Source organism: Suncus etruscus, chromosome 14 (assembly GCF_024139225.1).
Source record: "Suncus etruscus isolate mSunEtr1 chromosome 14, mSunEtr1.pri.cur, whole genome shotgun sequence".
Taxonomy (NCBI): domain Eukaryota; kingdom Metazoa; phylum Chordata; class Mammalia; order Eulipotyphla; family Soricidae; genus Suncus; species Suncus etruscus.
Window position 1 is genome coordinate 64,047,936 of NC_064861.1, and position 27,350 is coordinate 64,075,285.

General features: G+C 39.7%; 1 protein-coding gene across 1 annotated transcript in view; it reads left to right on the plus strand.

The window, feature by feature from the left end:
- The window catches only part of NFAT5 (nuclear factor of activated T cells 5), a 107,590-nt gene that overhangs the window by 32,408 nt on the left and 47,832 nt on the right, over positions 1-27,350 (plus strand). Inside the window, exon 2 of the mRNA XM_049786327.1 lies at positions 24,324-24,449. Coding sequence (XP_049642284.1) covers positions 24,324-24,449 — 126 coding nt within the window. The remainder of the gene's footprint in view (positions 1-24,323; positions 24,450-27,350) is intronic.

Consider the following 27,350-nt stretch of genomic DNA (forward strand, 5'->3'; position numbering starts at 1 on the left):
GAAAAGTGAGGCAGCATATGATAGTTTAGTTTGAGATATGGTGAAATTAAGTGCTTGTGGGATGTTGAGCATCTCAGTGTGCACCAAAATACTGCTCTAGGTGCAGAAGATACAGACATTAAAAAAAAAAAAAAAAACGAAGAAGGGGGCCGGAGAGATAGCATGGAGGTAAGGCGTTTACCTTTTCATGCAGGAGGTCATCGGTTCGAATCCCGGCATCCCATATGGTCCCCCGTGCCTGCCAGGAGCAATTTCTGAGCACTGAGCCAGGAAAAACCCCTGAGCACTGCCGGGTTTCACCAAAAAACCACAAAAAAAAAAAAAAAAAAAAAAAAAAAAAAAAAAAACGAAGAAGAAAAGTCCCTGCCTTTGATGTTTTATATTCTGGTGGTTGGAAACAGACAATAAACAAATAATTATCAAATGTTAGAGGGTAAGAATAGGCAAATCCATAGAGACCAAAAGTAAATTAGAGGTTGGCTAGGGACTCAAGGGATCAGAGACTATGCTGACAATGGGTATAATAAGTATAGTGGATGTAGCTAGAAGTAATGAAAGACTGGACATATATTTTTTAGGAATAGTAGACAGAATTTGTTTATGAAAGGGATGAAATAAGAGAAAAAGAAGTGAAAGATTATGAGCCAACTTTTTTTTTTAATGATCAGTTATAAGAAAAGATTCTATAATGAGACTGCAGAGTCAGCCTGGTGGGCTGGTAGATGGAAGGGAGTAAATGAGATTGACTTTGGTCATATTAAGGATAAAAGATCTATCTAAATTTCTTTTTTTTTGTTTTTTTGTTTTGTTTTGTTTTTTTGGGTTTTGGGCCACACCCGGCGGTGTTCAGAGGTTACTCCTGGCTGTCTGCTCAGAAATAGCTCCTGGCAGGCATGGGGGACCATATGGGACACCGGGATTCGAACCAACCACCTTTGGTCCTGGATCGGCTGCTTGCAAGGCAAATGCCGCTGTGCTATCTCTCCGGGCCCTCTATCTAAATTTCTAAGTGAAGATACTGAAGCACTTTTATCTGTGGACCTACTCATCAACATATAGATATTGCATGGGTTTTGTTTATTTGTTTTCTCTTTTTTGGTGTGGCATACTCCCTCTGTGTTCAGGGCTTACTCCTGGCTCTGTGCTCACGAATCACTCCTGGTAGTGCTGGGCAGGGGCATATGGCATATGAGGGATCAAACTCAGGTTGGCTGCATACAAGGCAAATGCCTGACTGGCAATTCTGTTGCTCTGGCCCCAGGATTGCAGACTGAAGTTGAAATTAACTATCAAGCAAGAAAACTTAGGGGCTGGAGAAATAGCACAGCGGTAGAGTATTTGCTTGCTAGTGGCCAACCCATGACCGACAGTGGTTTGAATCCTGGCATTTCATACAGTCCCCGTGCCTGCCAGGAGCAATTTCTGAGCAGTCAGGAGTAACCCCTGAGCGCTGCCGGGTGTGGCCCAAAAACCGAAAGACAAAAAAAAAAAAAAAGAGAGAGAGAGAGAGAGAAGAGAGGAGAGAGAAGGGAGGGAGGGAGAGAGGAGGGAGGGAGGGAGGGAAACTGGAGAAAGACCAAGCATCATAAAAAAAGAAAGTAGACTACAGAGCCAATAAGAGAAGAAAGTGCTTCAGAAAATAATGGGGAGAGAAGTTTCCAGAAAACAGGAATAGCCAGTAGTGGCAAAAATTGTAAATGGGTCAGTTAATAGGTAACAGTAAGAATAATAGAAACAGAAGCCAAATAGTAACAATATATTTGAGTAGAGGAACTGAAGGAAGGTGACTAGTGAAGTCTACTTCACTTCTATTAAATGTAGTTGTGACAAGAAAGAGAAGTGGAAGCTGAAAACTAGATTCCACAGGACTAGAAATCTGCATGAAATTCCTGCATTGAAGAGAAAGAGAAACATTTAATTGATAGAAGAGTTTAGGAAGACTTCAGAAAGGGAAAGTACATACAGGATTTCTTTTCTTGAACCTAAAGGACAGAGGAAAGGGAAAAAAAACTGGAAGGGGGTCACACCCAATGGTGTTCAGGGGTTGTTTCTGGCTCTACATGCAGAAATTACTCCTGATGGTGCTTGGAGACCATATGGGTTGCCAGGGATGAAACCTGGGCCAGCCATGTGCAAGGCAAGCTATCACTCTGACTTAGTAAGGACATTTTATATGTGGCCAAGAAGGAATAGGAAATTCATGCCCTGTAGTCTGGTTTGTTTGTTTGTTTGTTTTTGAAATAGAATTATTTGCTGGGTTCAGTGGGAAGACTGAAATGTTTGGGGTTTGCCGTTGAACAAAGAATGGGGTCAGAAGACTGCAGCTTGGCATCTCTGGGTTTTCAGTGATTTCTTCATAATTTGAACACTTGACAGTTGTCCCTTTTAATTTATTTGAAGCGCTATTTTTTTTGTTTGTTTGTTTTTTGTTTTCGTTTTTGGGTCACACCTGGCGGTGCTCAGGGGTTACTCCTGGCTGTCTGCTCAGAAATAGCTCCTGGCAGGCACGGGGGACCATATGGGACACCGGGATTCGAACCAAGCACCTTTGGTCCTGGATCGGCTGCTTGCAAGGCAAGCACCGCTGTGCTATCTCTCCGGGCCCAGAGGGCCTGGATTTTATCTTTGGCGCACACACTGAAAGTTTGGCAAAAGTGTGGAACAGGAACAAATGTTATGGGAATCTGCTTCAAATTTTTATGACTACTATTATATTGGTGGTTATTTTTTCACATTTTTGTATACTCATCTACTTACTTGTGCATTTCTGCATAAATGGGTTATTGTATATCCAGTTTTCTCAGCTATAAATTTATTATTTGTAGTAAGAATAAATTATGTTTAAATGTACTGGCTCCTTATTGATGTGCTCTAATATTTTTACTTTGTTTTGGGACCACACTGAGCACTGTTCAGGTCTTACTCCTGGTTCTGTGTCCAGGAATTACTCCTGCCAGTGCTCAGAGGACTATATGCAGTGCTGAGATGCAGTGTTGAGGATTGAATCTAGGTTAGTCCCAAGCAAGACAAGAGTCCTCCTTGCTTATACTGTGTCTCTGGCTCAGTTTTCTTTTTCTTTTCTTTTCTTTTTTCTTTTCTTTTCTTTTCTTTTCTTTTCTTTTCTTTTCTTTTCTTTTCTTTTCTTTTCTTCTCTTTTCTTTTCTTTTCTTTTCTCTTCTTTTCATTTCTTTTCTTGTCTTGTCTTGTTTTCTTTCCTTTCTTTCTTTCTTTCTTTCTTTCTTTCTTTCTTTCTTTCTTTCTTTCTTTCTTTCTTTCTTTCTTTCTTTCTTTCTTTCTTTCTTTCTTTCTTTCTTTCTTTCTTTCTTTCTCTCTCCCCCTCCCTCCCTCCCTCCCTCCCTCCCTCCCTCCCTCCCTCCCTCCCTTCCTTCCTTCCTTCCTTCCTTCCTTCCTTCCTTCCTTCCTTCCCTTTCTCTTTCTCTCTTTCTTTCTTTCAATGTCTTTATATAAGCACCATGATTATAAACATGTTTGTAGTTAGGTTAGTCATAACAAGAACACCCCCCTTCACCAATGCATCATTCCCACCACCAGTGTTCCCTTTCTCCCTCCCCCAACCCCCTGCCTATATTCGAGACAGGCATTCTATTTTTCTATTATTCTACCAATGTCATGATTGTTAGAGTAGTTATTTCTCTAACCATTCTTTGTGGTAAGCTTCATATTGCTTTCTTATTTTTATTTGATGGGCCCCAAAGAGGTGCTCAGGAGGTTGGGGGCTTCATTGGCTGTTGGTTTGCTGCAAGGGCTTGAGAATCTGATGCTTCTTGGCCCTGCATAGAGATAGATACCCAGGCCAACTATGGCCACAAGCAGCAGTGTTCAGGTGTCTCCAGAGCTACAAATTGTGATGCTCAGAGGGACTCCATGATATCAGAAATTGAACCAGGTACCATAATCATTGAACTGTCTCCTAACCCCAATATATTTTTATATTTTAGGCCACACCCGTTTGATGCTCAGGGGTTACTCCTGGCTAAGCGCTCAGAAATTGCCCCTGGCTTGGGGAGACCATATGGGATGCCGGATTCGAACCACTGTCCTTCCGCATGCAAGGCAAACACCCTTTCTCCTTGCTGTCTCTCTGGCCCCAAGTTTCTAAATTTTTCTGTTATGTTTTAAGGTAAATCTTTAAGACTTGCATCTTTTGCCGGAGAGATAGCACAGCGATGTTTGCCCTGCAAGCAGCTGATGCAGGACCTAAGGTGGTTGGTTCGAATCCCGGTGTCCCATATGGTCCCCCGTGCCTGCCAGGAGCTATTTCTGAGCAGATAGCCAGGAGTAACCCCTGAGCACTGCCGGGTGTGGCCCAAAAACCAAAAAAAAAAAAAAGACTTGCATCTTTTAATTTTTTTTTTTTGGTTTTTGGGCCACACCCGGTGACGCTCAGGGGTTACTCCTGGCTATGCGCTCAGAAGTCGCTCCTGGCTTGGGGGACCATATGGGACGCCGGGGGATCGAACCGCGGTCCGTCCTAGGCTAGTGCAGGTAAGGCAGGCACCTTACCTCCAGTGCCACCGCCCGGCCCCGCATCTTTTAATTTTATCTTGAAAATGGCACACTAAAATATCCTCATGTTTTATGTCTACAACCAAATTTGTCCACAAATACAGTGTATAGTTAAAGGATTCTAAAGTAACATTTCAGTTTGTGAAATGAAAGAAATTAAAATATAAGACCTTTCCATTGAAATATTTTTATAAGTAAATAAAAATAATTTCTAGGCATTATTTAGCAAATTACTTTATATTGAAATAGCAGTGTTGTATTTCAAAAGTAGGATTTTGAAGTGATTTTGTGTTTACCTTTTCATATTTCCCATAATATATTCTTTTGTTTGGGGCAATACTCAGCTGTACTCAAGGGCTACTCCTGGTCTGTTTTTGTACATCACTTCCAGTTGTATGAGGGACCATGCAGTGCTGGATATTGAACCAAGGGACTCCATAAGCTAATAGTAATCTATCTATCCTTTGATAAACCTTCAGTCTACTAATTTGTTCTTCTTCCCTTCTTCCCTTCCTCCCTTCTTCCCTCCCTTTCTCCCTCCCTCCCATTCCTTTCTACTACCCTCTTTCCTTTCCTCCTTCCTTTCTTATGTTTATTTTGGTTTTGGGGTCACAATGGTGGTACTCAGGGGTTACTCCTGGCTCTACACTCAGGAATCACTTCTGGTAGACCTTGGGGGACCATATGGGACACCAGGGATTGGACCTATGCCATCATCTTACACACCATGCTGTCTCTCTGATCCCACATAAATCTGTTTTAAAATGTATGCATTTATCATGCATTACAGTTATAACATTTATAACAAAATTTATTCTTTAAGGTCTGATTCTGTGATATGTAATAATTCTAGGTTCCAGTCTTTATATATGTTCCATTTTTTTTCCTTCAAAGCTAGATGCTGTAAACCAGGTAGAAACCTGTTATGTTTGATGTGTTATCAATTGAGCTACCTGAGCCCCCCATATAGATAACTTTAATTTAAAAAAAAATTTTTTTTTGAGATTTGAGCAATTAACTTCTAAGTGCTAGCCCCTCTTGGGGATGGAGAAACTTACTAGTTAATAAATTTCAGTGTCATTACTATTATTACTAACAGACCAGGGAGATAGCTCAAAGGGCTGGAGTGCAGGCCCAAAGTTGATTTCCTGGCACCCCTGGCATTATATTATGGAGACCCTCTTAATATTTAGCATTAGATATATTATTGATAACCATAATTAATATTAATAGATAAAATTAGATTAGTTTTCTCTAAGAACGTGGGTCATTGGATCTTTACATTATCATGTCAATCCTCAGAACAATTTTAAGAAGCGAGGACAAATTAGAAATAACTTGTTTGGGAGTACTTTGGAATTCATATGATACCAAAAGAAAAGCTATCTTTCATTTTCCCCCTTGATAGATTGATCTCTCTGGATTATGTGTGAAATTTGATGAGATAAATATCTATTTAAAGCATCTAACACTGCATTCAAAAACCTAGTTAGTGCTAATCTGTTAGTTGTCCCCCCACCCACCCATAGGCAGAGTGGATTTTTGAGTTAGGTAGCATATTCCACCTGGTGGTCAAATAGGGAATTGTTCTTAAAATGTGTTTATTGAGTTGAAAATAAAATATAATCAGAATCTTAAATTTTTTTTTTAACTTTTGGCAATATTAAGGGGTATAATACCACCATTTTCAGTATTTCTCTAAGGTTCAGTACCACTTCCCCCACTTTACCTTAGCAAACTCCTTTTTTTTTTTTTTTTGGTTTTTGGGCCACACCCGGTAACGCTCAGGGGTTACTCCTGGTTATGCGCTCAGAAGTCGCTCCTGGCTTGGGGGACCATATGGGAAGCCAGGGGATCGAACCGCTATCCATCCAAGGCTAGCGCAGGCAAGGCAGGCACCTTACCTCTAGCGCCACCGTCCGGCCCCTCCTTTTTTTTTTTTTAAGCATGGTTTGTGTCTCTGTGTTTAAAAAGTGTTGAATGCTTATAGGTTTTCTTTCTTTCTATTCTTTTCTTTTTTTTTTTTTCTTTTTTTTTTGTAGGGAGCCACACCCAGCAGAGCTTAGGGGTTACTCCTTGCTCTATGCTCAGAAATCATTTCTGACAGTGCTTGGTGGGGGACCATATGGTATGCTGGAGATCAAAGCCAGGTTGGCTACATGCGGCAAATGTCCTACCCACTGTACTATTGCTCCAGCCCCAGAATACTTATGGTTATTATGTAAACAGTTACCTTATCTCCACCAAAGTGCCAAGACCCATGACCATTGTCTGTATATTATCCAGTCCATCGTCCTTTATATTGTCTGTTGTTCTCCTTTATACTTTCATTCTTCCCTCTTGGTATTTCCAGTTCTATAATCTAGTGCCAAAGATTTGCTATCATTTTATACTTTTATGTCTTTGCCTCATATATATATATATATATATATATATATATATATATATATTTGCCTCATACAGCAGGAAGCAGGGAATGTTGGGAATTGAACTTGGATCTCCTATGTACAAGGCATTATGCATTGAGTTCATTGAGCACTCTGCATATAATTCATTGAATTTTTTCTCCTGCCTCTGTTAATTGTAGTTTTACCTTGTTTTCCTTTCCTTAAAAAAGTGAGGTAACTAGGGCCAGAGAGATGGCATGGAGGTAAGGTGTTTGCCTTGCCTGCAGAAGGACGGTGGTTTGAGTCTTGGCATCCCATATGGTCCCCCGAGCCTGCCAGGAGCGATTTCTGAGCTTAGAGCCAGGAGTAACACCTGAGCACTGCTGGGTGTGACCCAAAAACAAAACAACAACAACAACAACAAAAAGTGAAGTAACTTGGCCTTTATGGAAAAAATATGGAGAGTCCTCAAAAAACCAGAAATGGAGCTCCCATATCATCCAACTATACCAGTCCTATACCCTAGGAACACAAAAATACAATTCAAAAATCCCTTCCTCACATCTATATATTTTTCTTTTTTCAGTTTTTTTTTTTGGGGGGGGGGGTCACATCCGGCGGTGCTCAGGGGTTACTCCTGGCTGTCTGCTTAGAAATAGCTCCTGGCAGGCACGGGGGACCATATGGGACACCGGGATTCGAACCAACCACCTTTGGTCCTGGATCGGCTGCTTGCAAGGCAAACACCGCTGTGCTTTCTCTCTGGGCCCCACATCTATATTTATTGCAGTGATATTTACAATAGCCAGAGACTCTGGAAACAACCAAGATGCCCTTCAACAGATGAATGGCTAAAGAAACTGTGGTACATATACACAATGGAATATTATGCAGCCGTCAGGAGAGATGAAGTCATGAAATTTTCCTATATGTGGTTGTACATGGAATCTGTTATGCGGAGTGAAATAAGTCAGTGGGGGAGAGAGACACAGAATAGTCTCACCCATCTATGGGTTTTAATAAAAAGTGAAGACATTATTGTAATAATGCCCAGAGACAATAGAGATGAGGGCCAGAGGACTGGTTCATAATATGAAGCTTACCACAAAGAGTGGTGAGTGCAGTTAGAAAAATAACTACACTAACAATTATCATGACAATCTTTTTTTTTTTTTTTTTGGTTTTTGGGTCACACCCGGCGGTGCTCAGGGGTTACTCCTGGCTGTCTGCTCAGAAATAGCTCCTGGCAGGCACGGGGGACCATATAGGACACCGGGATTCGAACCAACCACCTTTGGTCCTGGATCGGCTGCTTGCAAGGCAAACGCCGCTGGGCTATCTCTCCAGGCCAATCTTTTTATATATATATTTTTATGTTTTAATTTTTTTTGTTTTTGTTTTTATCGGCCACACCCGGTGACACTCAGGGGTTATTCCTGGCTATGTGCTCAGAAATTGCTCCTGGCTTGGGAGACCGTATGGGATGCTGAGGGATTGAACCACGGTCTGTCTTAGGCTGGCATACACCTTACCACTTGCACCACTGCTCCAGCCCCTGTCATGATGATCTTAATGAGTGAGAGAAGTAGAATGCTTGTCTCGAATACAGGCAGGGGTGGGGAAGGAGGGAGTGGGCGCATTGGTGGTGGGACTGTTGCACTGGTAAAGGGGGTGCTCTGTTTATGACTGAAGCCCAACTATAATCATGTTTGTAATCATGGTGCTTGAATAAAGATTTTATATTAAAAAAGAGAGAGAGGGGCCGGGAAGGTGGCGCTAGAGGTAAGGTGTCTGCCTTGCAAGTGCTAGCATAGGACGGACCTGACCGTGGTTCGATTCCCCGGTGTCCCATATGGTCCCTCCAAGCCAGGGGCGATTTCTGAGCTCATAGTCAGGAGTAACCCCTGAGTGTCAAATGGGTGTGGCCCAAAAACCAAAAAAAAAAAAAAAAGAGAGAGAGAGAGAGAGAGAGAGAGAGAGAGAGAACTAATTATTTCTGGCAACGGTCCTCAAGTAGTGAGAGTAGTGAGTTGGAAGTAGCCCCCAGCATCACTAGTTGTGGCTCCAAATCAAATAAACAAGCAAAAAAGCACCAACCACATTAATAGATATTACTATCTTTTGAGTCTTTTTAGTTTTTGTTTTGTTTTTGGGCCACACCCCTTGACAATGAAGGGTTACTCCTGGCTCTGTGCTCAGAAATCGCTCCTGGCAGCTCGGAGTACCTTATGAGTTGCCAGGGATCAAATCTGGGTTTGTCCTGGGTCGGCTATGTTCAAGGCAAACACCCTACCACTCTGCTATTGCTCCAGCCCCATTTGTTGAGTCTGTGTTTCAGCTTTGAATTCTGTTACATGCAACCAATCCTGCTCATTAATACTAAAAAACATTAGCTTGACTATCAAAAATGCCAAGACCCTGCAAGATCTACCCTTCATTATCCACTCATTAATCTTACCTCATTTAGGCAAAGGTACCCTTCTGAGTATGATATTTTGCCCCCTTGTGCATCTTTTTGTTATTCAAATGTGTCATATCTTTGTCATATCTTTTACTGCTGAAGGACTTTTGTACTTGTGTTATTCCTTCATATAGTGAGCTCCAGATCCTTCTGATCTGAGTACTGATTTTTTCATACTGTTGGGAACTTCACAGTGAAGCTTTCTTTGACTATTTTCTCTTAAAGTAATTCCCACATACTCTTGATTTTATATTTTAGGCACCATGATTTACAGTACTGTTAACGATAGGGGTTTATATATATATTACAACCTCAAATCTACCCTTTCCCTTGACCCCTCACCATGATAAGCTCAGTTTCTAGCTAGACTGATTCTCAAGCTCTGTTGTTGCCTTTTTCTAGTTATTTTTCCCTCACTGTGTTTTGTATATCTCACCTATGAGAGAGATAATCTTGTATGTGTTCCTATCCTTCTGTTCATCTTCATTCAGCATACTACCCTCCAATTCCCTTCACATAGTGACAATTGCATGATTTCATATTTTCTTATGGCTGTTATAGTATTCTATTGTGGTTGGTGGGGTGAGAGTACACACCACTGTTTCTTTATCTGATCGGCTATGTTTGAACTCTGTTGTTCCATGTCATTTCCATATTTTGGCTACTATAAATAGTGCTGTAGTGAACATAAAATACAGGTGTCTTTTCTGAATAGTTTTTGGGCTCTTTCTGTAGATGCCAAGTGATAAAACTACTGGATTATACGAAAGCTCAATTTTTAGGTTTTTTTTTAAGTGCCCATATTGTTCTTTTTTGGGAGAGAGTGGGAGGCTATACACCTAGTACCAATCAGGGCTTACTCCTGGCTCTGCATTCAAGCATCACTCCTGGCAGGCTTGTGATGCTGGGGATTGAATCCAGGTCAGGTTGGCTGTGTGCAAGGCAAGCACCCTACCCACTGGACTATTGCTCTGCCTTGAAGTGTCCATATTGTTTTCCTAGAAGATTGAACCAGTGAACATTCCTACCAGCAGTGGATGATTTTCTTCCAACTTCTGTGCCAACCTTGGTTGTTTTTGTTCTTTTTGATGTGCCTGAATTATTCTTTAGTGCAGATCCTTGAATTTTTCCCAAAGTTTACGTTCCACTTTGAACTTCTAAAAATATTTTCTTAATTTCTGTCTTTTCATTTTAGAAAAGCTCAAGGACAAGGACAGTTTTGTCATGTTCAATTTTGTATCCTTGACTCACAGTAAATTGCTTTTGAATGGATTATTAGCAACATTATCATATCAAATATGCACCCTATATTGGACAGTGCATTCTAGACATGTTATATACATTATTGTTAGCATTCACAACCCTAGAAGGTAGACAGATATTACTGCCATATTATATTTGAGACAAAGTAACTTGCCCAAAGCCACACAGAAATGAAGTGATAGAGCTATAATGAAAGCTCTCTGACATGCTGCTACCTACCTTTTACTTACTGGACAAAATATTGGTATCCTGACTACAGCGGTTGTACTGGTTTTTAGATTAGTGATTAAAGACATTTCCAAGGAACCTGTGGCTTCCTTTTCTTTTCCGCTTATGTAATATACTAGTTGTTTACTATATATAGTATTGCATGATTACTATATATAGTATTGCATGAAAAGATATCATGGAGGTAAGCGTTTGTCTTGCATACAAAAGGACTGCGGTTCGAATCCTGGCATCCCATATAGTCCCCTGAGCCTGCCAGGATCAATTTCTGAGTTTTGAGCCAGAAGTAACCCCTGAGCGCTGCCGGGTGTGACCTAAAAACCAAAAACCAAAAAAAAAAAAAACAAAGTTATTTAAGAAATGTTCTCCCGGGCCCGGAGAGATAGCACAGTGGCTTTTGCCTTGCAAGTAGCCGATCCAGGACCAAAGGTGGTTGGTTCGAATCCCTGCGTACCATATGGTCCCCCGTGCCTGCCAGGAGCTATTTCTGAGCAGACAGCCAGGAGTAACCCCTGAGCACCGCCGGGTGTGGCCCAAAAAACAAAACAAAAAAGAAATGTTATCCCGAGTCTGAATTCTTTAATTATTCCATAAAATGTAGTTGATCCTTTTTAGGTATAATAAAAGGTTTTCTTATCTGCCTAACACATTTGTTTCTAGAACATAATCATTGGCAATTGTAAATAATTGAGATCTCTTCTAGAACACAATTAAGTTATCTCAATGAAGTAAACTTTTTACTTACTCCTCTCATATTTATTAGGGTCTTCTCATTTTTTTCTTGTGCTTTTTTGTTTGCTTTCTGGAGGCCATACCTAGCTGTGCTCAGGGTTTACTCCTGGCTTTGCACTCAAGAATCATTCCTGGTGGACTCAGGGAGCCATAGGTGGTGCTGACATTGATAACAGGGTATACCAGCAAGCACCCTACTCACTGTACTATTTCTCTGATCCCTACATTGAATTCCTTTACAAGTTTGCTTCATTTTTTAAGGCTATTCCCATAAAACTACACTCATTCCATTTATCTTTCTCGCTAACTCTTTATACTTAGTCTCTTTTTTTTCCTACATATAATATCATTGTCTTGGTACTGATTTAATAAATTATTTGTGTACCTACAGAATGTTTTATCTAACTGTTAACTGTTTGAAAATAGATCCCGGTCACTTTAAGATCTGCATCTTTGCACAGAAAATGAATTGTTAGAATTAAAATTAGGGTGGTTGGGCCTGAGTGATAGCACAGAGGATAAGGCATTTTATGAGTGCAGAGCCAGGAATAATCCATGAACACACCTAGGTGTGGCCCCAAACCAACATTCAAGTAGTGTGGGATTTTTATTTATTTATTTATTTATTTGTTTATTTATTTATATTTTGGTTTTGGGGTCACACCAGGCAGCACTCAGGGGTTACTCCTGGCTCTACGCTCTGAAATCGCTTCTGGCAGACTCGAAGGGCCATATGGGATGCCTGGATTCGAACCACCATCCTTTTGCATGCAAGGCAAACGCCTTACCTCCATGCTATCTCTCCAGCCCCGGGATTTTATTTTTGTTTTTTGGTGAAATAAACTCCTGCGTTACCTTGTAATTCAAGGTATGCATCTATGCAGTTAACACTTATGGGCCTAGATATAGCACAAGGTTTAAGATGCATACCTTCCATGCAATTTATATTGATTTATTTCCTGGCACCACATAGTCCACTGAACATTACCAGTACTGTCCTGGAGGCCCCCAGCACTGCAGAGTTAGCCTAGGTATTCAAAACCCAAGCAGCGCTGAATCCTTTCACTGAACCACCAGGCCAGTTGACTAATAATCTCATGCAATGGTCCTTAGACCTTGGAAGCACTGCTTGAATCTTATTTTTATTTGATAGGGTATTACATAGATATGTAAAGATTTTGTTTTACTAGTTTTGTTTTGTGGAGGGCCCACAAATAGTGGTGTTCAGAAGATCAAATGTGATGTCAGGATCAAGCCTGAGTCTCTTGTATACAAAGAATGCATTCTAGCCAATTGAACTATTTCTTTTTTTTTTTAATTTTTATTTTGAAAAAAAAAAAAAAACAAAAAAAACAAAAGGGGCCGGAGAGATAGCATGGAGGTAAGGCGTTTGCCTTTCATGCAGGAGGTCATCGGTTCGAATCCCGGCGTCCCATATGGTCCCCCGTGCCTGCCAGGAACAATTTCTGAGCCTGGAGCCAGGAATAATCTCTGAGCACTGCCGGGTGTGACCCAAAAACCACAAAAAAAAAAAACACATTTTTTTATTTTGATCATATTGGCTTACATATTTTTCACAGTAGTATTTTAGGTACATATTAACATTGAATCAGGGAAATACCCATCACCAAGTTTGTCCTCCCCCATCCCCATTCCCTTCCTGCAACCATATGGGCTGCTAGAGTAGGTGGTCCCCTCTTTGTCTAGCTTACTATTAGTGATCATATATCTGTTTGGTCCTGGTACCCTCCCTTGTTTCCCCCTCTTTTTGAGAGGTGGAGCTCAATAATTCGAGTTATGTGGTTTCGTTTGAAGGAAAGAAAAGCAATAGAATGGGCCCGGAAAGATAGCACAGCGGCGTTTGCCTTGCAAGCAGCCGATCCAGGACCAAAGGTGCTTGGTTCGAATCCCGGTGTCCCATATGGTCCTCTGTGCCTGTCAGGAGCTATTTCTGAGCAGACAGCCAGGAGTAACCCCTGAGCACCACCGGTGTGGCCCAAAAACCAAAAACAAAAAAAAACAAAAAAAAAAAAACAAAAAAAAAAAGAAAAGCAATAGAATGAAGTAAAAAATAAGAAAAAAAAATCAATTAAGCTGAAAATGGGCAGAGTCCTTGCAGGGGTCCTCAAACTTTTTAAACAGGGGGCCAGTTCACTGTCCCTCAGACCATTGGAGGGTCTGACTATAGTAAAAACAAAACTTATGAACGAATTCTTATGCACACTGCATATATCTTATTTTGCAATGAAGAAACAAAACAGATACAAATACAATATGTGGCCCGCGGGCCATAGTTTGAGGACCACTGTAAGAGGCTTTCAACCTCAGTTTGAGCGAGGACATGAAAAGGTAATTGAAACACCACATCAATACTGAAAGAAATACCAAATTAAATATCCAGTGAGCTACAGCAATAAAGACAAGCACCACACAATAGTCTCGGTTCTGAAATCAAACCATGCCGGATTCAACTATTTCATTGCCTCAGATTTCATTATTTTAGTTTAAAATTAATGATTTTTAAATATATGATTATATAATCTGATTGTTAGGCAATGGCACAGATTCTATTCAATATTAATTTTATAAATATTTAAACTATAAGTCATAGTATACTTTATACTGTATTCTTTATAGGTTTTTTGTTTTTGTTTTTGTTTGTTTTTGGTTTTTTTGGGCCACACCCAGTGACGCTTAGGGCTTATTCCTGGCTATGTGCTCAGAAGTTGCTCCTTGCTTGGGGGAACTATATGGGACACGGGGGGGGGGGGGGGGGGGGGGGGGGGGGGGGGGGGGGGAGGGGGGATCAAACCAGGGTTCGTCCTGGGTCAGCTGCGTACAAGGCAAACATCCTTAACACTGTGCTATCGCTTCAGCCCCGTGTATACTTTATAGTTTAAAAATAAATGTCTGGGGCTAAAGCAGGTAGGGTTCTTGCCTTTTACAGGCCAATTCAAGTTCATTCCCATGTGGTAGCCCAATCACTGCCAGGAATAATTCCTGATTATAGAACCAGGAGTTATTCTTGAGCACAGCCAGGTGTGGCCCCAATTCCTCTCCCTCAAAAATATGTATGTTTACATTTTTCTAATGCTATGTTCCAGAGAAAAATGTCAGTTTAGTTATGGTAGAAAATTAAAGAATATGGGAGCTTCCTTAGTTCTCTTCATTTAGAAAGTAGTGAGCTATCACAGAATAATTTCCACTCAGAATGGAAGTCCATAACAGATTTTTTAGTTTTGTCATTAGTGTACCCTCAGGATTTAGGACCATAAAGTAATCAGAAGTATTTAAGTGAATGAGGTTGCATGAATAATGAATGAAAATTATTGAATTATTACTCATTTGATAACATGCAATATTATTGACTTTTATCACTGATGCTATTTATTGCTTTTTAAATTATCAGTGTTTCTGAAATAATAGAAAAATTACAAATTTTCCTAATACTTATTTCACAACTTAGAATTATTACCCAGAGGGGCCGGAGAGATAGCTCAGCGGCGATTGCCATGCAAACAGCCAACCCAGGACCTAAGGTGGTTGGTTCGAATCCCGGTGTCACAAATGGTCCCCCGTGACTGCCAAGAGCTATTTCTGAACAGATATCCAGGAGTAACCCCTGAGCACCACCAGGTGTGGCCCAAAAACAAAAACAAAAAAAAGAAAAAGAATTATTACCCAGTAACTTTATCAAGTATCTTGATTAAACTCAGCAAACTTGTATGCCTTTTTATATGTAAGGTAGTGCTAAATTTTCTCCCAAGAATGTATGCCATTATTTCTGCCCTTCAGCTTATTGGAGAGAAAGGAAATAGATATAAAGGTAATTGCATTGCAAGAAAAAAAATGCATAGGCAAATTTAATTTTTATTATGCCTGTTTTTCTCAATCGAGCATTAACTAACTGGATTAATAATTTTCTATGCTAGTTTGAGGACAGAGTGTTTAAAAAAAGAAAAATAAAGCAGATAATGACTGGGAATATAGTTCAGAGGGCTAGAGCACATACTTTGCATATGGGATCCCTTTATTCCATCCCCAACACCATCTGCCCTCCCAAACATCACTCGTAGCCCAGGATGCTGCTAGGATTGGCCCGAACCAAAATAGTAAATAAATAGGACCAGAGACGTAGTGCAGTGGATAAGTTTTTGCCTTAGATCTAGTGACCTGGGCTGAATCCCTATAACTCTCAGAGAAATCCTTGCGCACCATACGGTGTGCCCCTTCAAAGTAAATAAAGTATATAAGTACCTCAACTATAAGTATCTCAACTTTTCTCAAAGTAAAATTTTTTTCAGATTTATTCTTCTATTTTAGGAAGTAATACTTTCTAGCTAGAATTCCTATGAGCTTCTTAGTATTCTTTTTCCTCTTCAACCCCCTGTTAATCTTCTTGTACTCTTCTTTTTTTTTTTTTTTTTTTTTTGGGGGGGGTCACACCTGGCGGTGCTCAGGGGTTACTCCTGGCTGTCTGCTCAGAAATAGCTCCTGGCAGGCACGGGGGACCATATGGGACACCGGGATTCGAACCAACCACCTTTGGTCCTGGATCGGCTGCTTGCAAGGCAAACGCCTCTGTGCTATCTCTCTGGGCCCTACTCTTCTTTCTTAACCCAAACAGCTTTTCTGTGTAGACATCCTCTGTTGCTTGGGTTCTTGGAAGGCTATATGGTGCTTAGGATCTAACCTTGCCTGCTTTGAATGTATGTTCGTTCTCTCTCTCTCTCTCTCTCTCTCTCTCTCTCTCTCTCTCTCTCTCTCTCTCTCTCTCTCTGTCTCTGTCTCTCTCTCTGTTTCTCTCTCTGTCTCTCTCTCTGTCTCTCTTTCTCTCTCTCTCCCTCCCCTCTCTCCCTCTCTCCCTCTCTCCCTCCCCCCCTCCCCACCTTCCTCTCCCCATCACAGGGAAAAGGTTATAGTTGGAATTAAAAGCCAGACCTTATAATTCTTGAACACTACTTCTTTATTGTTTATTTTTGGGCCACATACAGCTATGTTTATGGATTACTGCAGGCTTTGTGCTCAGGAATTACACTTGGTGGGCTCAGAGGACTATATAGGATGCCAGGATTGAACCTGATCAGCCGTGTACAAGGCAAGCACCCGACCCACTGTACTATTGCTCCTACCCCTGGACATTACTTCTGATTCTGCTCAGGAACAATTCCCAGTAGTGCTCAGGGGACCATGAGGAGTCAGGAATTCAACTAGTGTCAGCCTCATTCAAGCCAAGGACCTTAACCCCTCTACCATCTCTCCAGTTCTTCTATGATCTCTTCATCTTACCTTCTTGATCTCATTCTCTGCTTGATTCATCTTTTTACTCTCCTTATGTTCTGCCTCTTTCTTGTTCTCAAACCCCCATATATTCCTTTTTTGTTTGTTTGTTTTTGGACCACACCTGGTAGCACTCAAGGCACTCCTGGCTCCATGCTCAGAAATTGCTCCTGGCAGGCTTGGGAGACCCTATGGGATGCCAGGGATTGAACCCTGGTCTGTCCCAGGTCGTCTTCATACAAGGCAAATGCCCCACTGCTGTGCTGTCGCTCTGCCCCCCTCCTTATTTTTAATGTGGTCACTGTGAAGTTACAATTTTTTTGTTGTTGTTGTTTTATTCGGGCCACACCCCGTTTGATGCTCAGGGGTTACTCCTGGCTAAGCGCTCAGAAATTGCCCCTGGCTTGGGGGACCATATGGGACACCGGGGGATCAAACCGCGGTCCTGATCCTTGGCTAGCGCTTGCAAGGCAGACACCTTACCTCTAGCGCCATCTCACCAGCCCTGAAGTTACAAAATTTTTATAATTGGGTTTCAGCTATACAATATTTCAACAACAATCCCTTCACCAGTGTTCACTTCCTCCCACCATTTGTCTCCCGCCTATTAGTCTGCTTTTAATAGAGGTGCCCATTAAATACATTTTTTTGCACTGTAGTTTACTGTACTGTTGCTCACAGGGTTTTCCTACTGACTACCAGTTCTTTATTTACCAGTTCATTATTTGCTTTGTCTTTGGGTATTCGTTATTCCACCATGATGTTTCTTTATATCCACATTTTTTAATGCTTATTTTGACTTGGGGCCCATACCTAGCAATGTTCAGGGGTTACTTCTGGAATCAGGAATCATTCCTAGTGGTACTTGGGGAACCATATGGGATGATGTGGGTTGAACCAGATCAGCCACACTTGTACTATCACCCTGACCTCTATATTCCACACATGAGAGAGATTATTCTATGTTGTTGTCTTTCCCTCTGGCTATACTCAGCACTACACTCTGGAACCTTCCATGTAGCAGCAAATTTCAGGACTTTTATTTTTCTCCTTGGGGGTTCCATTGTGGATATGTACCATTGTTTCTTCATCCACTCATTTATTCTTGGACACTGGATCAGCCCACCATAGTTCTTTACCCTCTTTTGGTTCTATACTTTTTCGTCTTCCCCATTAATGTTTTCTTCAAGCTGTATAAGAAACTGTATATTGAAACGCCTGGGTAAGGCTTTTCCTCTCTCATATATACTCTCCAGACTTCTGACACTCAGCCTGGGTCTTCCTTATTTTTGTTGGACCCAGTTCTTAAAGCTATGTTTCTTCTGAGACAGCTTTAAACTTTCTTAGGAAATAGCATCAGCTAAAAATGAAAGGAGTTGTGGGACCAGAGAGGAAAGTGAAAGTACTACCTTCTAGGAAAAATGCTATATTTAATTATAGAACGTAAGTTTTATTCTGCTTTATCTTATTTTAGATTACCGTAAAACACCATTTAAAGAAAATTTTAATAAGATACAATCAGGAGACGAGCTTTCATGGAGTTCTGGATTTTATCCCAGCACCACATGGTTTCCTGAGTATTGCTGGATATAGCCTACCCCCTAACAATATGCCCCCAATTTCTTCACTACAGTCAGGAATAAATGATACAGTCAAGTAAATATGACAGCAAATTAATAAATTGACTTAGAGAATATTCTTGGACTTCATAATTTTTTAGAAACCAAATATCCAGTAGATCTGCAGCCAGTATATTTTTCCATTGGAGAAGCCAAGTATGATGACTGTCAAGCCTGAAGAGTTTTTCACAGAATAAATGCTGTCTCTTCAAATGCAGAACTATGTTGGCATTGTGGAACTGACACTTTGTTTAGAATGTTTGACATAACCATATCCTTGGTATGGACTACCTTATTAATAGAATTAATAGAGGGATGCAGAAGTAAGGCAGTTCATTCCTAAATCACATTCTAAGACATTCTGAAAATCTTTTAACTTTGTATTTAGAAACTTTATTTGATTATTCTGGGCTTTGGTGGGGGGGCATGCTTGGCTGTATTCAAGGCTTACTCCTGGCTCTGTACTCAGGGATCACTCTTGGCAGCTTGTGGGTAAGGGGACATTAGATTTAGGGCCTTTTTGTTGTTATTATTCCGTGACCACACCTGGTGGTGCTCAGAGCTTACTCCTGGATCTGTGCTCAGGGACCACTCCTGTCAGGGTTTAGGGGACCTTATGGGGTGCCAGGGATCAAACCTGGATTAGCTTTATGCAAAACATATGTCCTATCCATTCACTGTAGTCTCACTGACCATTTTATTCCATTTTATTTTTAAGGTACACTTAAAGATTTTTATTTCTGTATTTTAGTATTTAATACTAGAAACATTTATTATTGAATAGTAACTGTACTAGATATTAATTCACTTTTTTATGGGCCACCTGTGGTAGTACTCAAGGATTCCTCCTTGCTCTTTGCTTAGCTGTTATTCCTGGAGGTGTTTAGGGGACCATATGAGATATTGGAGATCGAACAGTTATTGGCCACATGCAAAAGCTAATGCCTTTACCCTTTATAATACCACTCCATCCTCTAATACATTTTTTCTTAAGAATCTAGGCCAGGGACTGGAGTGATAGTACAGCAGGTAGGGTGTTTGCCTTGCACATGGCTGACCCAGGGTTTGAGCCCCAGCATTTCATATGGTCCCCCATGCCTGCTAAGAAAATTTCTGAGCTCAGAACCAGGAGTAACTCTTGAGCACCACTGGGTGTGGCTCAAAAACTTAAAAAATAAATAAAAGGTTAAAAGTATCACTTTACCACAAATATTTCCAGTTAGCTTCTTGGCAGTTGAACAAAATCTAATTTATAGAGCTTTTTTATATTGTTTCTCTAGCATAATTTTTTATTACTAGTTGTATATAACTTAATTTTGTTGCCTAAAATAAATAAGTAGTTTTCAGAAAAAAAATTGTAAAGTAGTTTGGCTCAGAGAGACAATTGTGTTTTGTTTTTTGTTTTTTTTTTTCATTTCTGGCCTTAAAGCAGATATTAAATGTTATTAGCTCGACAAGGATGGGTGGGGATAAAAATTCCAAAAAGGATAGTCCAGAATAAGTACAGTGGCTCTTGCTTTAAATGTGGGTGATCCACGTCTCTCCCCAGCATTGCTTATGGTCCTCCAGACACTGGTGACAGGGAGTGTTCTGTGAGAGCAGAGCCAGGAGTAAGTCCTATGCACCACTAGGTGTCGCCCCCACCCAAAACTTTGAATAACGTAATAAATACAAGGTAGTTTAGCTACACCTGTGAGTATACTGGACTACTACCCTGAGCACTGCTAGAGCTCTTTGCTCAGGTCATTTCTGCTGGTGTTCAGGAGATCATATTTGTTTTCTGAGGACCAAATCATGTTAAGTCACATACAGGGCGGAGGTGCCAAAACCCCTGAACTATCTCTCCAACCCTAATATATAATAATTAAGAGTTATTGAGTCCATTGGTACTGAGTAGCCAACAGGGCTACATCTTGTATCACTAGGAGGAGTGAAGAAATGGATCAAAGGGACTATTTGTTACTGGATATCAAACTTGGATCCTAGTATATGCAGAACATGGGGTCTACCTTAAGCAATACACATACCTGATCCCCTAGAATTTTTTTAAAAACAATTTTTTTGGGGGGCATGGAGCACTAGTACAACAGGTAGGGCACTTGCCTTGCACAGCTGACCCAGGTTTGATCCCTGGAACCCCATTTAGTCCCCTGAGCCCACCAGAAGTAACCTGTTAGCACCACCCAATGTAATTAAAATAACAATAACAGCAACAAAAACCCCAGATTATTTATTCCTTAAAACAATTCTGTGAGACTATGCACCATCCATCCATGTATAGTCTTTATTGTTTATATAACTTAATGTGATTTTATATATATATATATATTTTGTTTGTTTGTTTGTTTGTTTTTGGTTTTGGGGCCACACCCGGCGGTGCTCAGGGGTTACTCCTGGCTGTCTGCTCAGAAATAGCTCCTGGCAGGTACGGGACGCCAGGATTCGAACCAACCACCTTTGGTCCTAGATCGGCTACTTGCAAGGCAAACGCCACTGTGCTATCTCTCTGGCCCCGAGTGATTATATATTTTAGTAAAAGGAATGCTACCCTGTCTCATCTCCTTTTCTTTCGATCAAAAGGAAACTTGTCTTAAACTTCTATCATTCCCTTCCTTTGCTTCATCACATTTATTTTTCTTTTTTCATACAAATCTAATTGTTTTATTGGTAAAACCTCCCTCACAGGATTGTTTTGCAATTAAGTAAGGAAAATGTATATGAAGAACTTTGCATGGTAGCCCTCTACCTTCTTCCACCCCCATACTCAATAATGTTTGGTGTAATTGGATTATAAATATCGTTTGCCGTGAGGGACAAACAGGAAAAGTATGTCTTCTCAACTGCTTCCTTCATTTTCTTTGTGGACTCTTAGGGAGGTGGGGAGGGAATGAATATGCTGTTTTGAAGTTCTTTTCATCTTTTTTTTTTAAAACTAAGCAGTTTCCAGAATAAAGCAGTAGAGAAACAGGATTGAACAATCAGCATTTAGAAGACTCTTCCACTAAGAAGGAAAATAGTAGCTGCAGTATTTTTTAGCTTCAATATTAAGTTATAATTTTTTCTTTTCACTTTTACTATCTTGCACCCTCAAGATAGGATTTCTGTGTATTTTGAACTTCATGTGTTGTAGTGAAATCCTCATTCCTTAGTAATTATTATTTAAGGATAAAGGTTCAAATTGACTCAGAAATAGTAATGTCAATAAGTCAATTTAATTTTACTAAATGACTAAGAAAATACTGCAGTCGGGGCCGGAGAGATAGCATGCAGGTAAGGTGTTTGCCTTTCATGCAGGAGGTCATCGGTTCAAATGCCGGCGTCCCATATGGTCCCCCGTGCCTGCCAGGAGCAATTTCTGAGCCTGGAGCCAGGAATAACCCCTGAGTACTGCCAGGTGTGACCCAAAAACCACCACAAAAAAAAAAAATATATATATATATATATAGCAGTCATCCTGTTTTTACATTATATATATTCTCACAACATTGACAGGAATTTGTTTAATATCTGAAAGTATTCATTTCTTTTCTCTTTTCTCCCTGATTTCCCTGTGCTATTTCACCAATAAGAAATTATAACTGGGGGTAGAACAATAGTATAATGGATAAGGTACTTGTCTTGCATTCAGCTGACATGGGTTCAAACCCTGGCATCCCATATAGTCCCTTGAGCCCACTAGGAGTAATTCCTGAGTGCAGAGCTAGGCGCAGTCCCCAAGCACCACCAGATGTGGCCCAAGAACTGGAAAAATAAAAAAAGATTTTCATCAGTTATTTTACTGAATTTTGTTTTCAACATGAAAACCTGCAGCATTTTTCCTTAAAAAGCAAATTACATTTTCTAGTTTTTTGAGGAGTGTCCATATTGTTTTCCCAGAAGGCTGAACCAGTCTGCATTCCCAGCAGCAGTCAATAAGAGTTTCTTCTTCCCACATCTGCGCCTGTACTGGTTATTCTTATTCTTTATGATGTGTGGTAGGCAATCTTTACTCCTGGGAATAGACCTTAGTGACCCAAAAACAATGCAGGAAAGGCATCTGCACTCCTAAATTTATTGCAGCACTATTCACAATAGCCAGAACCTGGATTCAAGCCATCTGGGAAGAGATGAGTGGATAAAGAAATTGCAGTACAGCTATACAATGAAGTACTATACAGCTATTAGGAAAAATGAAGTCATAAAATTTGCTTATACATGGATAGATATGGAAAGTATTATGCTAAATAAAATTAGTCTGAGGGAGAGAGGTAAACATAGAGTGATCACACTCATTTGTGGGCTATATAACGAGATGAGAACAATAACAATAGAGATGAGGGCCAGGAGGATTAATCAGTCCATGGTAGGACATTTTCCACAAAGAGGAGGAGGGGCAGTGCATTTAGGGCAGATAATGGGCCACTATGGCTGATAGGTGAAAATGGTCACTCTGGATATGAATTAGATGGTAAAAAGACATAAAGTGATATATATGATACTCCTTCAGTAACAATATTGCAAACCACAGTGGGAGGGGGAGTTTACTGTAGAGGCAGAAGGAAACTGGGGAAATTGGTTGTAGGAAGTGAATACTGGTGAATGGATGGGTGTTGGCTAGAGAGAATAGTAAAGGAGTTGAGGTGCTTGCCTTGCACACACTGACACTATAGTTCAATCCTTGGCATCATATATGGTCTGAATACTGCCAAAAGTGTTTCCTGAGTACAGAACCAGGAGTAAGCCCTGAGCACCATCAGGTTTGGTCTCTAAACAAAACAGCAGCAAAATAACCCCTGACACAGTTAGATGATAATCATCTTGGGATATTTGACATTTCTCCTATTATTGTCACATTTTATCCATTTAAAAAAACTTAACTTTTCCTGCGGGCTTTCATCTTGAACATAAGGGATAAATCCAAGAAAGAAAGAGGGCAGAATGAATTAAAAATTTATTCTTTCAGGGCTGGATAGTACAGTGAATAGGATACTTTACTTGGTATACCTGTGTTTGATTCCCGGCACCCCATATGGTGACCAGAGTCAAGAATAATCTTTGAGCACTACCAAGTATGGCCCAACCTGCCAACAAGTTTGTTTTTTACCTAGATTATGCTTGAAATAATATACTTAATTTTTTTTGGTGTTTGGTTTGGGCTACACTTGGCAGTGCTTAGAGGATATTCCTGGTTCTGTGTTCTGGTATAATTCCTAGTACAGATCCATATGGAGTGCTAGAGATTGAGCCACCTGCAAGGCAAACTCCATTCCCACTGTACTCTCTCCAAACCCTTACTTTATGATTTTTTACAGCAGTAATAATATGGATGATTATTTTTTAGTTAGGTGAGTAATGGTTTTCCTTATAAGTAAAAAGACACTCTTTTTTTTTTTTTTTTGGCTTTTGGGCCACACCCGGCAATGCTCAGGGGTCACTCCTGGCTGTCTGCTCAGAAACAGCTCCTGGCAGGCACGGGGGACCATATGGGACACCGGGATTCGAACCAACCACCTTAGGTCCTGGATCGGCTGCTTGCAAGGCAAACGCTGCTGTGCTATCTCTCCGGGCCCGAAAAAAAGAGACACTCTTAATTTTCTTGCTCATCTACCAAGTTGTTGACTTTATTTTTGTTTTGTTTTGTTTTGGGGCCGTACTCAGGGATTACTCCTAGCTCTGTGTGCAGGAATCACTTCTAGCAGGCTCGAGGGACCTTATAGGATGCTGGAGCTCAAATGTGGGTTGGTGGCCACATGCAAGGCATGCACCCTACCTGCTGTACTTACTAGTGTTCTGTCCCCAAGGTTGCTGACTTTTAATACTCAAATGTTTTTCTTCTCTTCCCTACAGAATCTGTCTATGATCTTCTCCCAAAGGAGTTACAGTTACCTCCATCTAGAGAAACATCTGTAGCATCAATGAGTCAGACAAGTGGTGGTGAGGCAGGCTCGCCTCCTCCAGCTGTAGTTGCTGCTGGTATGCATTTTATTTCTTTATTAAAGAAAAGTAAAATATATATGGCCAACATGAACAGTGCTGGCAAATTTCAGCTCAAAAAGAGTATGATTTGAGAGTTTATTTTTATGAAGTTTTAAAATACATATTTTTTCTTAAAATTTTATATTTGTACTTCTCTTACACCTTCTCTCAGAAGAGACCATATAGTCAAAGATGAGAATGGTTTAAAGTTCATTTTTCATCTCACATTTAAAAAGGTTTTAAATACCAAGATATGGATAGAAAATTGAATTTGAGTCTGGTGATTTTTTTTAAATTAATTCAATTGGAAAATATTTTGTATAATTTGAGAATGGTTTCAGGTACTCAATTATCTTTTTTTTTTTTTAATTTGTAGCATATTACTGTCACCATTTCTCTTTATTTAAAAATATATGACTTTGGGGGCTGGTGTGATAGATAGTAGAGCGGGTTGGGCTCTTGCTTTGCATGTGGCCAACCTGGATTTGATCCCCAGTATTCCAAAAGGTCCCCCAAGCACCAAGAGTGATTCCTAGTGCAGAGCAATGAGTAACTCCTGAGCATTGCTGGGCATGGCCCAATAACAAAACCAAAATATATGACTTTTAAAAATTTAGTCAACAGTAACAAATTTCAATGAAATATTTGTAATACCAACACAATTTTTTATACTCATAAAAAGTAGGAAATACTGTTGGAAATTTTATTTTTACTGAACTCTCAAATCATACACTTTATAGTTTTATAAATTATAATTCAATTTTTTATTTTAAATTAGATGAAAGATTGGCAAGCTAATAACTAAGTTGATCAATTAATAAGAATGCTTTCAATTATATTAGATTTCCCAACTCCAGTTAGCTCGCTAAGTTTGTTGGTATTTTAAAGAGGAAAATTACATATACATATGCTCCAAAGATTTTTTTTTGCCTTATTAATGGAGCACATAAAGTTTATTAGAGCATTGTAATAAAGAAATTCTTTTTATTAAAAAATAAAAAGTAAAGCAGAAGATTGCCATTTAAATTAAATTTTTGGTACCCTAGAATACTTTAGATATTTGTCCCATATGCATTGACCTATGTACCCTTAACCAGTCTTTTCCCTGTGCTGTATCATGCTGCCCATAATCTTCCTGGTTGAGCTTGGCACAGCTTAAGATATGTTAAAGAATGTAAACCGGCCCTGCTCCCTGTTCATATGTTGCCAAATATTTTTTTAACAGAATCTGTGGATTTAATTGAATAATTAAATTGGCAAGATGACTGTTTTCACTTTGTATCCTCTGGATTTCGAAATGTCCCTGAAGATTTTTTTTAATGAAATTTAAAGTTTTAAGTCTAGTTTTAAAGTTATTTTATAATGAATGTTAATGTTAAAAAGACTGTAATAAAATAATTCACTTTAAATCCACAAGTAGAAATTAATTGATGTCTTTAATACATTTTGAGATTGGTTTTTAAAGATTTGCTGAATTTGAATAGAACTAAAAGTCTGTTTCTTCTATGCTGTGTACCATCTGTTGACAGTAGCTCCAGTTCCTTTTACAAGCTGAAAAATGTTAACTAGGCTTGGAGAACAAATACTTTCTTTAAAACAGTAATAAATTCAGTTGCTAAAGAGTTATAAATATTGAAATTTTATAAAGTTGAGTCACTGATAGTGATTTTAGATAAATTAGCTTGGCTGATATGAGTTGAAAAATGATTAAAATGGGACCAGAGCAATAGCGCAGCAGTAGGGTGTTTGCTTTGTAAATGGCTGACCCATATGGTCCCCCAAGCCAGAAGTCATTTCTGAGTGCATAGCCAGGAATATCAGGTGTGGCCTAAAAACAAACAAACAAACAAACAAAGAAAAAAAAGAAAAATTATGAAAATAAGAAAATTAACCAAAAAGAGTATCCTGAAGTAATAGAACCTTTCTAGATATAAAAGTTACTGAAATTGTGAAACATGATGAAGAGAATAGATAACTTTCACTAATCTTCACAGTTTTCTTCTAGTTAAACAGAATATTTTTATGATCTAAAACCTAAATCAGGTGCCAAAGAGATTGCACAGCAGTAGGGCATTTGCCTCGAAAGCAGCCAACCCAGGACCAACGTTGGTTCAAATCCCAGAATCTCATATGGTCCCCTGTTCTGTTCCTGCCAGTGACAGTTTCTGAGCGCAGAGACAGGAGTAACCCCTGAATGCCATCGGGTGTGACTCAAAACCAAAAAGTATTATTTATATTGCATAAATAAAACCTAAATCTAAAAGTATTTTGATATAAAGAATTCTATGATCTAAAATTACAATTTATTTGTAATTTTAAACTTAATAATATTGTATTTAGGAACAAAATAGCCTTATTCTAAAATTCAAATATTGTAGGAACTATCTTTGTCAAATTTCATATGGATGAGAGGATTTAAGTTATAGAATAATTATTGTAGGGAGATCAGTTAGTAGAGTTGCTTTTTTTTTTTGATAGTACTATCTTCTGTGACATATTGTCAACTTAATCTTAATTTAACTTATTGAAGTTAAATAACTCATTACTTGGTGTTTCCTGGTTGAATATGAACCCTGGTATCCCAGATCACCCCCCAAGGCCTGCCAAGCCAGGCGTAAGCACTGAATACTGCAAGGTATGGGGGCTGAAGAGATAGCACAATGGTAGGGCGTTTGCCTTGCATTCAGCTCATCCAGGACGGACAGTGGTTCAAATTCCAGCATCCCATATAGTTCCCTATGCCTACCAGGAGTGAGTTCTGAGCACAGAGCCAGGAGTAACCCTTGAGCACACCACTGGGTATGACCCAAAAACAAGCAAAAAATAAAAATATAAATAAATGACACCCCCCCCCCAAGAAAACAAAAGACTGGATGTCTAGGGGGAAAAATTTAATTT